A 15,257-nucleotide genomic window follows, 5' to 3' on the forward strand; every position below is an offset into this window, starting at 1 on the left:
CTCTCTAGGAAGTAACAGGATAGGAGGAAGTGGAGGATGTGGCCAACAATTTCTAACAGCTTTCATTATAAAAAGCCACGCTCATTTCTTTGTTGTATAGAAGTTTCCAGTGTTTGTGGTCAGTATGGCCAAGTTACAGATGTTGTCTCCTTCCTCTCCTGATGTCCTACACTTGGGCATGCTCCGTTCTGGAAAAGCCATGTCAAAGTCCATGTCCTGCTGTTGATGTGGCTGAGGCAAGCCGCTCATCACCCAGGACCAGCCGATAGGTCCAAGGGCAGTAAGAAGGCCAAGAGAAGGGGCAGTCATGAGTGAGGGCCACCATCTGCTCTCGTGTAGTGTGGTCTGGGATGGGTGCCTCACCTCTTTGGAGCCTGGCTGTATGACCCCTGTAATCATGGCAACTCTCTCCTTTGAACCCAAGGCATTTATTCCTCTGTCATCTTTGCCACCATCGGATCTAGCTTTCAGCAACACCATTTTCCAGACTGTTTCCGGTGACACTCTGTCTGCTCTTTACCTGTCTGTACCACATTCCTCACATACAGCCACCAGGGAGAAGCAGAAGTATCAGGAACATCCTCCTCCTTCTGTGGTGCCCTCTGGAGCTGGTCTGCAGAGTGCTTGCTCAGCCTGAGTCAGCCCCACAGCGCTCCTCGGCCCGTGTCAGCCTTCCTCGTAGACCCAGCTCAAACCTCAGCCCTAGCATGTCTGTGCTTAGGATTCCCCCATGGCCAGGATGGCCCCACACACATCCTCTGTCCCACCATGTTCCTTCTTCCCTTACTTAGTGCTGTCACCTCCTCTCACTGCCTGCTCCTGAGAGCAGGGACCTCAGTGTCACCCCAGTCACCAGAAGATTTGTGACAAGCAGTCAGCACTGAGAGTATTGGTAGGTGAATGGGTAGACAACACAACTCTGAGGCACAAAGTCTGCCATGGTCTGCCATCCCCCAAACTCGCCCCATGCTTGTTAGAAGGACCCACTGCCCATGATGGCTGTTCTACCTGGTACAGTCCTAGATGCCAGCTAGGTATAGAGAAAGAAAAAGACATGGCCTTGACACTGAGATTATTTCAACTTTTATCTGAAGGTGAAGCAAGGAGGCCGGGGGTCGGGTGCCACGTTGGAACATCAGCAGGAGATCTCCAAGATCAGGTCGGAGCTTGAGAAGAAAGTCTTGTTCTACGAGGAGGAGTTGGTGCGCCGAGAGGCCTCCCATGTGCTAGAAGTCAAAAACGTGAAGAAGGAGGTGCACGACTCCGAAAGCCACCAGCTGGCCCTGCAGAAGGAGGTCCTGATGCTGAAAGACAAGTTAGAAAAGTCAAAGCGAGAGCGGTGAGTGTCATGACCTCCAGGTGAGAACGGAAGCTGGCTGCCAGGTGCAGGCATGTGAGTGAGGCTCGCTCTCCTTCACTCACACAGGCATAATGAGATGGAGGAGGCCATAGGCACCGTGAAGGACAAGTACGAGCGGGAGAGGGCCATGCTGTTCGATGAGAACAAGAAGTTAACAGCGGAAAACGAAAAGGTGACTTGATGTCTGTAGCACCACTGGGGGTATGTCACTGCTTGGGGGGGTTGCTGCTAGAGGGACAATGCTACTTAGGGGACATCACTCCTAGAAGCAGTGATGTTCCTGGGGGACATAGCTCCTGGGGCAGACATCACTTCTGGGGGCAATGATGTTCCTGGGGGACATAGCTCCTGGGGCGGACATCATTCCTGGGGGGGCTATGCCCCTGGGGGGATGTTGCTCCTGGGCGGGGAGTAGGGGGCGGGGATGTTGCTGTTGTTCACTCTCAGATCTTTGGATGCCTGGTGCCTGTGTTAAATACTTCAATATTTAGATAAACTAATACATTTTCAATGGGGTGCTTTGGTTTGTTGAAAGCTGCTCCTCTGTGTCTGTCACTTGTGTTAGGAGCAGCGAGGGACACGGTGCTGATGAGATTCTGTAGAAGCTGGGGGAGGGCTCGTCGTTAGTGAGGAGGTGCCAGACACACATGTGATGTGCTGACATTGTTTAATTTCAGCTTTGTTCCTTTGTGGATAAACTAACAGCCCAAAACAGACAGCTGGAAGACGAGCTGCAGGATCTGGCATCCAAGAAGGAGTCGGTCGCGCACTGGGAGGCACAGATCGCAGAGATCATTCAGTGGTGCGTGCCTGGCAGGGCGGGCAGGCTTCTGTCTGGGCTGTGCTCTTCCCTGAAGGCTGGAGTGCATCTCACTCCATTTGCCTGAATCCCAACCTCTGGGAAGCAGTGGTCCTCACACTGGACTAAGGGTTGAACTGTTTGTGCTCCTAATGGTGGGTGACACACAGGGGTGAGCTTCCATGGCCAGTGTACACATGACGGGGGAGACCCTAAGATGGGGGCAGACGTAGTGTCTACTCCATAGAGGCACGGTGACATTGTCCTGAGGAAGGCAGACACTCCTCATCCTCATAAGATAAACACCTATTCCCTGCGTAGGGTCAGCGATGAGAAAGATGCCAGAGGCTACCTCCAGGCCCTTGCCTCTAAGATGACCGAAGAGCTTGAGACTTTGAGAAGCTCTAGTTTGGGATCCAGGACACTGGTAAGATGTGTGTACACTGTGATGTCTTCTCCTGGATAACTCACTGCTAGTTTTATTGTAAGCAAGTGTGGAGTTTGATTCCTGTGAACAGGTCTTGTGCAGCTTGCAGGACACACGGCAGCTGTCAGCCAAGCGTCGCATGGAGCCATTTCCTTAGTTGTTGCTGTGACTCGGAGTGGCAGGACGACGTCCTCCATGTGCTCACTTGTATGTTTGAGCTTGAGGGTGTGACAGGCTCTGGGCTGTCTGGGAACCTGACGCTGCCCTTATTCCTGTGAGAAGCAGCCACACCCCAGTGCTTCTCACCACCGCGGCTTTGGGGCAGTTACTGCCTTTTCTTAATGTGACCTTGTGACATAGCCCAGGTTGACTTCGAAATCACTGTGCAAGCCTCTGAGTGCTGCTGGGATCTCAGGTGTGCACTGCTACCCTCAGCTCCCAGTCTCCCCTTCTCAGGGGTGTGTGCGTGCGCACGTGGGTATATATGTGTGTGAGAGAGTATGGTGTGTGCATGTATGAGTGTGTTTGTACATCTGTGTGGCTATGAATGTGCATGTTCGTGTATGTACATGTGTGTGAATGTGTGTGCATGTGTGAGTGTATGTGTTGAGTGAGTATATTGTGTACATGTGTGCGTGTGAGTGTATGAATGTGTCAAATGTGAGTATATGTGAGTGTATGAACATGTGTGAGTGTGTACGTGTGTATGTGTGAGTATAGTGTGAGTGTGGTGTGTGTGTATGTGCATGTGTGTGCATTTGTGTATTTGTATGCATGTATGTATACATGTGAATGTGTTTGTATGGCTGTATATGTGCATGTATGAGTGTGCATGTGTAAGTATATGTGTGTGTATGAGTCACGTGTATTGTGTATGTGTGTGCATGAGTGTGTGAATGTATGTCAGTGTGAGTATATGTGAGTGTATGTGTGTGTGCAGTTGTATATTTGTATGCATGTGTGTGAGTATGTGTGGTGTGTGTGTGTGTTACATGTGTGGTGTGTGTGTGTATGCGTGAGAGTATAGAGTCCTAGAGGCCAGAGGCATCAGAACCTCCTGGAGTTGAAATTACTGCTGCTGTGAGCAGTGGACAGACAGGGCACTGAGAACTGAACTTGGGTCCTGTGCCATAGCAGTCCATGCCTTTAACTGCTGGAGCCATCTCTCTAGCCCGTCTTCTCTTAAGAATATGTGTTTAGGGCTGAAGAGACAGCTCAGTGGTTAAGAGCACTGACTGTTCTTCCAAAGGTCCTGAGTTCAATTCCCAGCAACCACATGGTGGCTCACAACCATCTGTAATGGGATCTGATGCCCTCTTCTGGTGTGTCTGAAGACAGCCACAGCGTACTTTGATAAATTTAAAAAAAAAAAAGAAAGAATCTGTGTGTATTAGTAACGTGCATGTATATAAGTAAATAAAAGATAGTAAAAGCAATGTATAATTTTACTTAGAATTTTCATTGGTCAACACATTTTGTTCCACGTTTCCCTGGTTGCAGGGAGCACTGATGATTCGTAGTTTTGCAGTAGCTTAGAAAGCAGCCATGTGCTTTATAGTGGAAAACGTTCTTGGTTTTAGATTCTTGATTAAGGAGCACCAATTAGAATACTCAGTAAGTTCAGATAAGGACAATGGCATAGTTGATGACATGTTTGCTATGCAAACCGAGAACATAAGTCTGATCCATAGCACCCAAGTGAAAGCCCAGGCACAATGGCAGGCACTGTGACCGTCACAGGAGCACAGACAGGGTCCCTAGCCCTGCTGCTCAGACAGCTTACACTGTCTGCTGAGCCTTAGAGCCCAGTGAGAGACTGTTTCTCAGAAAATAGGGTGAAACCCTGGTGAACATCACTCAAGGGTTGGCATGTGGCCTCTGTACTGGGCTTCATGGGTAGCCCTGGGCCCCTAGCCCTCGTGCCTGCCAGCCTCCAGGCTGAGGGTTAAAGGTGTGTGGCACCACAACTGGTTCTGCCTTTCTTTTTTTTTCTCATTTTCATTCTGAGTTAGAGGAATGACTTAGCAGTGAAGTGCACTTGTTGCCCTCCCAGAGGACCTGGGTTTAGTTCCCAGTACTAATAATCACCTATAACTCCAGCTCCAGGGACTCTGACACTCTCTTCTGATCTCTGCCAACACCGACACCACATGTGCACACATACATGCAGACAAAATGTTAATATGCCTCGTCTTACTATGTAACCTTGGCCGCCCTGGAACTCAATATGTAGACCAGGCTGGCCTGGAACTCACAGAGATTCTCCTGCCTCTGCCTTCCGACAGATTAAGGTCGTGCACCACCACACCCGGCTTAAAGTCTTATTTTAAAGGACTTTCAGGAAGGGCTGGAGAGAGATGGTAGTTACGAGATATGCTGGCCATCCACGGGACCCCAGCTTGGTTCCTTGCGCCCTTGCCTGGCAGCTCACAGCCACCTGTAACTGACTGAGCTCCCGATATCCAATGGCTCTTGTCTCCTCGGGCGCTTGGACTTACACCGTCATACAAATACACATATACATACAGTACACAAACATAAAAATAATGGGGAAAAGACCTTCTAAGAATAAATAAGGAGTTACAAAATACTGGCCTGGAAACTTATCTCAGCTGTAGGGCACTTATCTGGTGTGCCCTTGCTCAGGGTCCATTCCCCAGCACTACAAAAAGAAAAAAAAATCACAAATATTAAAACTAAGAACAAGACTGATGAAGGCTAATTTGTAAAGGTAATAATAAAGGTGTGAGACTGAAAGCTGACGTTTGTATTCGTCTTATTAAGTAACTTAAAATGTAGTTTATTCTTTTAACCAATGTCCCAGGATCCGCTGTGGAAAGTCCGCCGGAGTCAAAAGTTGGACATGTCTGCTCGGCTGGAGCTGCAGTCCGCTCTCGAGGCAGAGATCCGTGCCAAACAGCTGGTTCAGGAGGAGCTGAGGAAGGTCAAAGACACCAGCCTAGCCTTCGAAAGGTTGGTTTGTCCTGGATCTGGCCCTTTAGAGGAATTGGGATTCTTTGTGAATTTGGAAGCTGCCCCTAGCTGGGAAACCTTTGCCATCCAGAGGGACACATGAGGTCCCTGAGTCAGGGTGACCATAACGTCCGGTTTATAGCACTTAGTGCTTAATACAGGTCAGGCGGGAGAAATTGTGTTTTTCCTGAGGGAAGTGTGCAGTTCAGTGTTCTCAGAAAGTAGTGAGGACCCTCAGTGCACACGTGTAATCTCAGCACACAGGAGGCTGAGACAAGACACTCCTGAGCACAAGGCCAGCATGGACCATAAAACAGCCTTAAAGGCTGATCGTGGAGGTCAGTGGTAGAGAACTCGCCTTGCGTTTGCAGTAACCTGGGTTAAGTCATGTCACTCTCATACATCCCACTGAAGTAGGCATTATCCCCATTCTACAGGTGGCAAACTAAGGTGCAGGAAAATGGAGGTGAAGTGATATGCTCGGTGTCATCCTGTTGATGGGTGGCCAAGTCTATGCTGGGCCCTGCCCTCTTGGCAAGATTTTACCTGAGACCTACTTAAGAGCCAGGCCCTTGGGGCTCCACACTCATGTTAAGTCTCCTGGTGTCAGTCATGGGCAAGCCTTTTCCAGAGAGACAGCCAAGGGATCTGGACTGTGAGCTTATCCTCAGATGACAGTCAGAAGCTCACCCAGTTTAATGAGCTACACACTCCTTGGCCAGGACCTTAGTAAGTGCTTATGTTTCATTGGTGTTAAGGCAAGGTTGATGTGGCCCAGACTGGCCTTGACTCCTGATCCTCCAACTCCTGATGCTCCGTGTCTGCTTCCTGGTTGCTGGGAATACAGACTTGCTCTCCGTAACCACTTAGCCATGACTTAAAATCTGTGTTTGAATTTATAATTCTGAGCTTTCTGTAGTACCCCGAGTGGAGATATCGGCCATGCCATTCTTGGGATGAGAATTCTCCACCATTCTTAGGAAGCCAGGAAGCCCTACCCTCACACTCCAGCACGGAGTGAGGCGGACTGCGGCCGCCGTCCAGCACCTACAGCTGCTTGCTTCTTATTTCAGCAAACTGAAGGAATCGGAAGCCAAAAACAGGGAATTAGTAGAAGAAATGCAAATTCTGAAGAAAAGGATGGAAGAAAAATTTAGAGCAGATACAGGTAAAACAAACTCTGAAGGTTTGAATTATTACATGTCAGCCCTTTCTAAGGAGTGATTTTCTTCTTAAAGCTATTTTTAGTTATATAAAATACTTCCAAAGTTAAAATTTTGAAACAGTATGTTCAAAGATACTTCCCCCAAATCTATAATAATTTTTGGTCAATTCTTCCTTTGAAAAGGAAAGCAAACACACACATACACACACACACACACACACACACACACACACACAGAGTTACCCTGGTCACACGAAGGGTAGCTCTATTCTGTGTTGGAGAGACCACAGCCCATGGCAACCATTTGAGTCCCTTTGCAGCTGCTTTGGGCCCCTCTGGGCTGGGCTGTTTCCTGCCTTTGCTCACCTGGAAAGGGCTGTGGAGTGTTGTGGGACTGCTGTGATCCCAGCACTCAGGAGGCTGGGGCAGGTGGATCCCAGTCTGAGGCCAGATTGGAGTCCATAGATCTCTGTTCACCTCTCCCAAGTGCTTCATGAGTAGCTGTACACATAAAACATTCGTACTTCCGGATAGAGCTTTAGAAGTGAGACTCTCAGCCACATCTGTCAGTCTGGACATGAGGACTTGTCCTGCAGCCCACGCTCAAAGTGGATGTCACACTTGAGATCTCCATTCCAAATAGGTGTCAGCTCAGTATAGGAATTGCATCTGTTTCTTAAAATTTGGGTTGTCTTAACATTCAGAGGCTTTTTATGTATTGAGGATGCACTCCTTTTTGATGTTAAGTTGCCAATATATTTTCCTACTTTGATGTTTTCTAAGCAATAGCCTTTCTAGGACTAAGGTTGTAGCTGAGCGTTCGCCTAACATACACAAAGCCCTAGGTCTGATTCCCCAACACCACCGAAACCAGGTGTGGTGTATGTACCTGCAGGCTCTACATCCTGCTCTACGTGAGACACCCCCCCCCCCCAAAAAAAAAAAAAAACAAGCTTTCCCTATTTTTGTGTTGAGTTTATTAATTTTATCTTTCCTGAGAAGCAACATGTTCCCAGCCACAGGCTGTTCAAGGGGCATGAGTACGTTTTCCCAATTATTTGATATTTTATGTGTCTTCCTGTTTTGCCAGTATTTGTGTCTGAACACCACGTGCATGCCTGGTGCCTGCACAGGCAGGGGAGGGTGTAGGGTGGTCATGTCTTATCACAGCCTCAGTGACGGACGCTACAGTCCTGGCAGGCTGTCCTTTAGGGAGGACTGATGTCTTCATGGTTTTGCCTCAGTTTGCCTTTCTTCCTTGCAGGGCTCAAACTTCCAGATTTCCAGGATTCTATCTTTGAGTATTTCAACACTGCTCCTCTGGCACATGATCTGACTTTGAGAGTGAGTATTGCTTTTGGAAAATAAGCATGTAAGTCTGAAATAGTAGAATGTAGGCCAGGTCTGGTGGCACACGCCTTTAATCCTGTCACTTAGGAGGAGAGACAGACAGGTCGGCCTAGTCTATAAAGCAAGTTCTAGGCAAGCCAGGACTAAATAGAGAAGCCTTGTCTCAAAAATGAAGGTCTGACACTTATATGAGAGTCGGACCAGGTGATGTCATGGGCAGGAAAGTCACATGTGTGAAGGAGGAGGAGTCTGCAGGTGTTGGGCTGTTCCTGGAGACTAAACGGAACTGAGAAAACACTCAGCCTTTTCAGGGCCATTGGCTGAGTAGTGAGCATTTGAGAGAAAATTTAAAATACAAATGATAATAGTCATGTTGCCATTTGTGGGACGAATGTGATATATAGCTTGGATTCAGTGACTAGTGGGAAAAGTGGCTTATCAGTGATTTCAGTACCAAGCAGTTTACCAAGACCCTGCCGGGTCCTGCTCGGCATGGTGACCAGTGTGTGACTGCTTGTCTGCTCAGATTGCCTTTGTAGTGGGGATGAGCCCATTCCACCCTTCACAGGGGCGTTCCTGGGACTGTTCCCTCTTTTGGAGCAACCCAGTAAATGTTTTCCAGTTCCTGCAATGTAGGAAGTGATGTAGGCCGGGCTACAACCTAGTGACATGGCATGTGCTTAGCTCAGGCTGGATCCCCAGGACTGAAGGGGGCCAGACCTGGAAGAATGAAAGTGTGTGTCGTTAGCGGAGCCTCTGCTGAAGCACCTAATGCTGCTGTTGACCTACTGGCGAGTCGAATTGAACATAATGTGTGCACGCCCTCACCTGGTGTGTACTCCGCCTGCCCACTTGATTTCTCTCTGCCTGTCTCCCTCACTGACAGTTTCTTTTCTCTGACCTAGTTGATAGTGGTTTATAGACAGCAGTGACCACAGGACACCTTGTACACGTTCCCCCGACCCTCAGGCTCTTCACAGTAAACTTCAGAGCCATCCTCAAGCTGTACCAGCAGTGAGGTTCAGCTCAGGCTAGACCTGCCTGTGGTCCTGCCTGTGTTCTGGGCAACTGTTCTCCCTGTTCAGGGTGTGCTGGAGGCCACTGGTGGCATTTTATCATCAGGCTCCATCTGAGTAGGCTGTCTCTTCCCCTTAGGACAAAGTGGGATGCCTACACTCGGTTTATATCATGTTCTCTGTGTGTGTTGTGTGTGTGTGTTTGTGTTCATGGTGTGGGGGGGTGTTGGTGTTATTCTGTACAGGAGACAGATTCTTTTCTGTTCAGAGGTCACTTTGCAGCTGCATCACTAGGTTGAAGTGGCATGGGTGTGGTGCCCCCCCACACACACCTTTGTAAGCAGGTGGCAGTCACAGGTGTCCATGTCGAGGTGTTGTAACACTTCCAGGGCACCTGGGGCCATTCAGAGCACTCAGTGTTAACCTTCACTCAACAGCATTTCTCCGTGTAGCCCTGGATGTCCTTGAACTTACTCTGTAGACCAGGTTGGGCCAAGTCACTGTTCTATTTGTTTGTTTGCTTGGTTTGGTTGGGTTCAGTTTTTTGAGGCAGTTTCTTTGTGTAGTCCTGGTTGTCCTGGAACTCACTCTATGGATGAGGCTGGCCTCGAACTCAGGTATTCACCTACCTCTGCTGGGATTAAAGGTGTGAGCACCACCTCTAGCAAGTCCTCAGTTCTTAAGCAAATGCATTATAGGAGTAACTGCTCCCCTTGGACAAACCTTACCGTGGGGTGAATGGGTTACCTCGAGAGCTGGGTGACTTTCACAGTACCTCTAGCAGTGTGGGCATCACAGCGTGGGTGGAATTAAACATGGGGGTGGAGCGTTCACCAGCGGGCCCCCCCCCCCTTCGCTGTCCAGCATGTCTCCCATTTTTAGACCCTCTTCAACGCTTTTCACCTGAGTGTGAAGTGTGTTTCCTTCAGGAGAAACCCCTCCCCTGGACTGGGGTCCGTGCTAGACGTTCCCAGACCTGCGATCTCCTGTGTTGCTGAATGCTAGAAATGGGTCTCCATGGAGCCTCATTGGGCTTTCTCACCAGGGTTCACTGGGTGGGAAATGATCATTTGTGTTCCTCCTGTCTGTTACACCAAGGACTCGCTCTCCTCCTCATCTGCATCTTCTCTGCTAGCCTTGTGGGAGGACGTAAGTGACTGCAGTTCCCTTCCATGGCTCTCGGTGTCAGTGCCCGTGTGCTCTGACCTCTGAGTCTGCCTCCTTTGATTAACAACTAAGGAAACGGCTTTCACGCCTGGCTTGCTCTCCACTCATGCTGGATGGCTGACCTGTGTGACGTGCCTTGTGGGTGATACTCATACTTACTAGCTTTGCTCGCTCTCTAATTGATGTCCCTGTCCACAGAGGATCCGTGTGCCAGTCTAGCGCTGCCGTAAGCAGTTGTACCTGTGCTGTGTGTGACCCCCTAACCCCTCCTCCCTCAGAATGTGGAGTCTTGGGGTCTGATCTGCAGCTGTTGGAAGGTGTGCACATGTGTGCCATTGGATCAGAAGCAGAACACAGTTCAACTAGATTTGTAGACTCTTCTGTGCATTCCAAGTACTTTTGTGCACGAGGAATAGCCACTGTGCCCATGTGGTGTTGTATCCGGGCAGAGAGGTTCACCCCAGAGAGCTAATCATGAGGTGCCTGTGAGTGCTGGGATTGCTAGAGGAAGACCCTGTGTTCGTTGAAGTGCAAGCTCTAGCTGTGAGGACTCTGGGTGTGATAGATCGACTCTTGATTTCTGGAAGGAGGTTAAGCATCTGGGTTGTGTGAGGACTGCCTGAGGTTGAGTTTCCTAGTTCCTTTTTTTTTTTTTTTTTTTTTTTTTTTTGAGATAGAGTTTTTACTATGTGACCTTTGCTGCCTTTGCTGTCTATTAGAATTCACTATTTAGTCCAGGTTGGCCTCAGAGTCAGAGTGCGTATTAAAGGCGTGCACTAGCATGCCCAGACCCTAGTTGCTAACTTATAATGGCTGGAAGAGAGACGGCCCGTGTTACCGGGGTGGTCCAGCAATATCTTCCTATTGACAATAATAGTGACTTGCCAGTCCCTGTAAAAGGCAGACACTTGTGAGGAAGCAGGTTCATGGTGAGACCCAGGAGTAGGACACGGGACCCTGGACCCTGACAATACACTGTCCAAGAAAAAATGCCACCTTTTTCTTTTTACAGACCAGCTCAGCTAGTGATCAGGAAACACAGGCCTCAAAGGTAGACTTGTCCCCATCAGTGTCTGTGGCCACAAGCACAGAGCAGCAAGAGGTAAGATCATATGCCCTGTGGGTGGGTGTTCTGTGGGCCCTGGGTTCTGCTGTGCAGCTTGTATCTAGGACCCGTCTCTCCCCTTCAGAACTCCATCAGACCATCAGCTGAATGAGTGAAGGAGGCCTTAACAGGTGTCTCAACAATGTAGTAAATTAAAAATTCAGAATGTTAATAATTTATAAATTATAGAGAAACCCCAGATAGGACCCGTCCTTTAAGCTAAAGCTCACCTGTGCACACTTTCTCCTAGGATATGGCTCGGCCACAGCAGAGGCCGTCCACTGTGCCGCTGCCCAACACACAGGCCCTTGCCATGGCTGGACCAAAGGTAGGCCCTTTGACATTGCTGGGTACATTCTTGGTTTAGAAGAGAAATGTTATATAAAATGTCTGTGCTGGTTTTGAACATACACAGTAGGCCAGGATCTGCAGTGTCGTCTTCACACCTAAGCACAGAGTGGGGTTTTCAGCTGGAGAAGTTCTGAGGATCTTCCTCTGTTTGCTCGTTAGTCCCAGGCCTGGTGGGTAGGCCGTGGGGGCCTCTCACATCCAGTGGCTTTCCTGTGTTTATTATGTCTGTTATCATTGAGAACCATATGGTTTGCAGGAGAATGTTTCCCAGCATAAATGGAGCCCTCCCCCGTGTACAGTTTGGACCTCGGTGCCTGGGTCTTCACCTTGTTTTCCTGACTAGCCGTGAAGCCCAGTGGGTCTCCTTCCTCTTGTGTAAACAGCGCGTAGAGCCTCAGTTTCCCAGTTGTACAGGCCCTAAGGCTGTAGCTTGGCCACATTTATGTGCCTGGCGTAGACTTGTGTCTGTGTTTCCCGTTGACCTGAGAGTAGTTGGCTTTGGGACTTAGGCTCGTGTAGAATTAAGGACCGAGCTGAGGGGCTGTGTATTTTGTGAGCTTCTGATACCCACAGACAGAAACGTAACAGTGGTATGCATCTGGGTGAGGACTGAGCCATCACCTCCTCTCTGGCACCTCCTCTAGCTGCTCCTGGATTTGTGCTAGCCACTCCTCCACTCCCGAGAAACACATGGTCTTGCCAGTGTCCGTGGCTTCTTCTGTCACCTCTGTCACTCTTGTGGGCTTGCCAGGCAGCTGTCACGGCCTGTCCTTGTGTCCCCAGCTAGCCTCGAGGTTCTTCCCTGTCTGTTACAGTCTGAATTTTCTGTCCTGGCAGAAGACAGTGGGTCTTTCCAAGATTTTGCTGTTAACATTTCCTGTAAATTAAAAGTGTACACACCTATGAAGAGCCAAACCCAGACAGGGTCCAAGCCAAATCCCAAAATCCAGTTGGCACTACTCCCTGGAAGCTGTTCCTGTTCTCAGCAAGCTGTCAGTTGTGAAACAAAACTGAAGGAAGCTGGGGTGGCTGTGAGCTTTGGCTTGGGACCTTGGGGTTCAGCACCACTGATGTGGAGCCCATAACTGAAAGAGGACCGACATGAAGCAGGTGGCTTTTCAAGATCACACACAGGCTGTCCACAAGTCAGTGCAGAGCAGGTTGGCCCACTTCTTAGTGCCTAGTCACCTGATTGACTTACTTGGTTTTTCCTACAGCCCAAGGCACACCAGTTCAGCATCAAGTCCTTCCCCAGCCCTACCCAGTGCAGCCACTGCACGTCCCTGATGGTCGGGCTGATCCGTCAGGGTTATGCCTGTGAGGGTGAGTACTGACCCAGTGCGGGGACAGGGCCTGCTCTGCTGTAGCTGCAGTTCACACCAGCCAGCCAGAAGGGGGAGCTCACCTCTTCACAGAGGCCCAGGCCAGGCCCGTCGCAGTCCTGCACAGCGCGTGGATGGAGTAGCCAGGTCATTTATTACCTGAGAGTTAGTGTGACGCACACCGCCTTCACCCGAGAGCACCTGTAGAGTGAACACCTACAGCCAATTGGGGGACATGGAGCGGAGTCGGGGTGTGTGGTGGGGGGAGTCAGAGCTCCCCACTCTTGTGGTGCGAGGGGTTTTTGTTTTTAACTTTTTAGTTACGTTTCTTTATCTGTGTATGCAAATGTGCAGGCACATGTGCCATGGCACACTTGAGGGCCAGAGAGAGTAGCTTCTCTTCTCTCTGTGGCTCCAGAGCCAGACCATCAGACCTGGCAGAGTCGCCCTTACCTGCCGAACCTCATGGGCCTCAGGCTAACTAGACCTCACCAATGACTCTATTCTGTCTTTTGGTGGTAGTCATTATTTTGAAATATCAGAACACTGTCTCGTGCTCTGCTCCGTGCCAGAGCTAGGCTGCACGTCTGGAGCCTGTTCACTGTCTGTGCCTGCCTCATTTCACACACAGTGTGGCTGCCGTGGTGGAGCCTCCTCTCCCCAAGCACACACTGCATTTCTTTGTGATGTCCTCTCCCAGCTAGCTTATCAGTTGTCTTAAGCCTTCTGATTGGCTGTGTATCACTGGGGCCATTGCCCTGCAGTGATGTGCAGGTGACCACAGTGGGCAGATCAGGAGACTACCTGTACAGAGTAAAGGTGGGCTCTGGAGTAACTGAGGCAGGCTTTATGGGGTGTGCTTTTGTTCAGGAGGCCCTCTTGATGTGTGGGTGCCATATGTTGAGCTTTTATTTTGAAATCTTTTGGGAATTGTTTTCTACGAGGTCTTTGCCCTAGTGAAAGGCTGAGCTCCGTGGGCAGTGTGTGTGCAGAGAGCCGTGGGCAGTGGCGCTCCCCCCGGCAGCAACGTGTCCTCTTTTTCAGTCTGCGCATTTTCCTGCCATGTGTCCTGCAAAGACAGCGCTCCCCAGGTGTGTCCCATACCTCCCGAGCAGTCCAAGAGGCCTCTCGGCGTGGACGTGCAGAGGGGCATAGGCACGGCCTACAAGGGTTACGTCAAGGTAGGAGGAGCCAGCTCCGTCCCGTGGCCCAGGGAACTCACTATTCGTTAGGTCAGTCACAGTTCCCCTGCTGCTGAAGCAGTCCCTTTGCTGCCTGTCATGGGGTGAGGGCTTCAGGCACAGCTGCTACTTTAAGTGTCCAAGAGCCTGAGAACCGTTGGCCATAGAGACCCTGTCTACAGCTCCCACAGTCACTCCCTGGGTTTCTGGTCAGTGAGTTTCAAGTCAGGGTTCCAAAGCCACGTGGTGCTTGCAGACCACAAGTCCTCGGGTTTCCCCATTCCTCTCCAGCCGCAGCCTCCAGGACAGTGTGAGCCCTGGTTTCCTTGTGTTACCTTCCTGTTAGCAAGCTCCTCCCAATCAGGCCCCAAGCCTCCTGAGCCAGGACACCGGCTTGTCTACCACTCTGGGAAGAGGGTTGATGGGAGAGCAGTCTCTGGGGGACCCAGGACAGTCATATAGAAGGTGGACACAGACTGGGAGAAATCTCAAGGGTCTGGCAGTCTCTTTCTATGCTGCCCAGATCTATGGCCCAGGATAAACATGCTCACTGTTGGTCTGTAGGTCCCAAAGCCTACAGGCGTGAAGAAGGGATGGCAACGGGCTTATGCTGTGGTCTGTGACTGCAAACTCTTCCTATATGACCTGCCAGAAGGGAAGTCTACCCAGCCTGGTGTCGTTGCCAGTCAGGTCTTGGACCTCAGGTATGTTTACTGCAACAGAGCACTGCCCTGGTGCCAGATGCTCACTGCACACAGTGCCAGGGCTGTGCATCTGCTCATTTCTCTCCATGTTTGTTTGAAGAATGGTCAACAGGGGGAGGAGGAGCTGTCATGAGAATTAACCAGGTACCACGGGCAGGCACACTCACTGACACATATGTGAAGGGCCTGTGCTATTATTGCCTTTTGCCAAGTCAGAAAGGCTGGCATTGTGACCATCTGTAGTTGGCCTGGCCTGGCCTGGCCTGGCGACACAGGCTCAGATCTTGGTGGTGGTCTTTGGCTGGTTCCTTCAGAGACCTGCGAGAGCAGGGTCAGT

At 50.1% G+C, this 15,257-nt stretch overlaps 1 protein-coding gene across 2 annotated transcripts in view; it reads left to right on the forward strand.

Moving 5' to 3' along the window:
* Cdc42bpb (CDC42 binding protein kinase beta) overlaps positions 1 to 15,257 on the forward strand; it is an 84,244-nt gene that overhangs the window by 55,182 nt on the left and 13,805 nt on the right. Inside the window, exons 15-27 of one of the 2 annotated variants that reach the window (XM_076921106.1) lie at positions 1,095 to 1,339; positions 1,427 to 1,532; positions 2,038 to 2,162; positions 2,481 to 2,586; positions 5,411 to 5,559; positions 6,633 to 6,727; positions 7,989 to 8,068; positions 10,189 to 10,239; positions 11,270 to 11,359; positions 11,613 to 11,690; positions 12,931 to 13,036; positions 14,080 to 14,216; positions 14,781 to 14,920. In XM_076921106.1, coding sequence (XP_076777221.1) covers positions 1,095 to 1,339; positions 1,427 to 1,532; positions 2,038 to 2,162; positions 2,481 to 2,586; positions 5,411 to 5,559; positions 6,633 to 6,727; positions 7,989 to 8,068; positions 10,189 to 10,239; positions 11,270 to 11,359; positions 11,613 to 11,690; positions 12,931 to 13,036; positions 14,080 to 14,216; positions 14,781 to 14,920 — 1,508 coding nt within the window. The remainder of the gene's footprint in view (positions 1 to 1,094; positions 1,340 to 1,426; positions 1,533 to 2,037; positions 2,163 to 2,480; positions 2,587 to 5,410; positions 5,560 to 6,632; positions 6,728 to 7,988; positions 8,069 to 10,188; positions 10,240 to 11,269; positions 11,360 to 11,612; positions 11,691 to 12,930; positions 13,037 to 14,079; positions 14,217 to 14,780; positions 14,921 to 15,257) is intronic. The other variant, XM_076921107.1, reaches the window with a different exon arrangement.

This window comes from Arvicanthis niloticus, chromosome 23 (assembly GCF_011762505.2).
Source record: "Arvicanthis niloticus isolate mArvNil1 chromosome 23, mArvNil1.pat.X, whole genome shotgun sequence".
NCBI classification, from domain to species: domain Eukaryota; kingdom Metazoa; phylum Chordata; class Mammalia; order Rodentia; family Muridae; genus Arvicanthis; species Arvicanthis niloticus.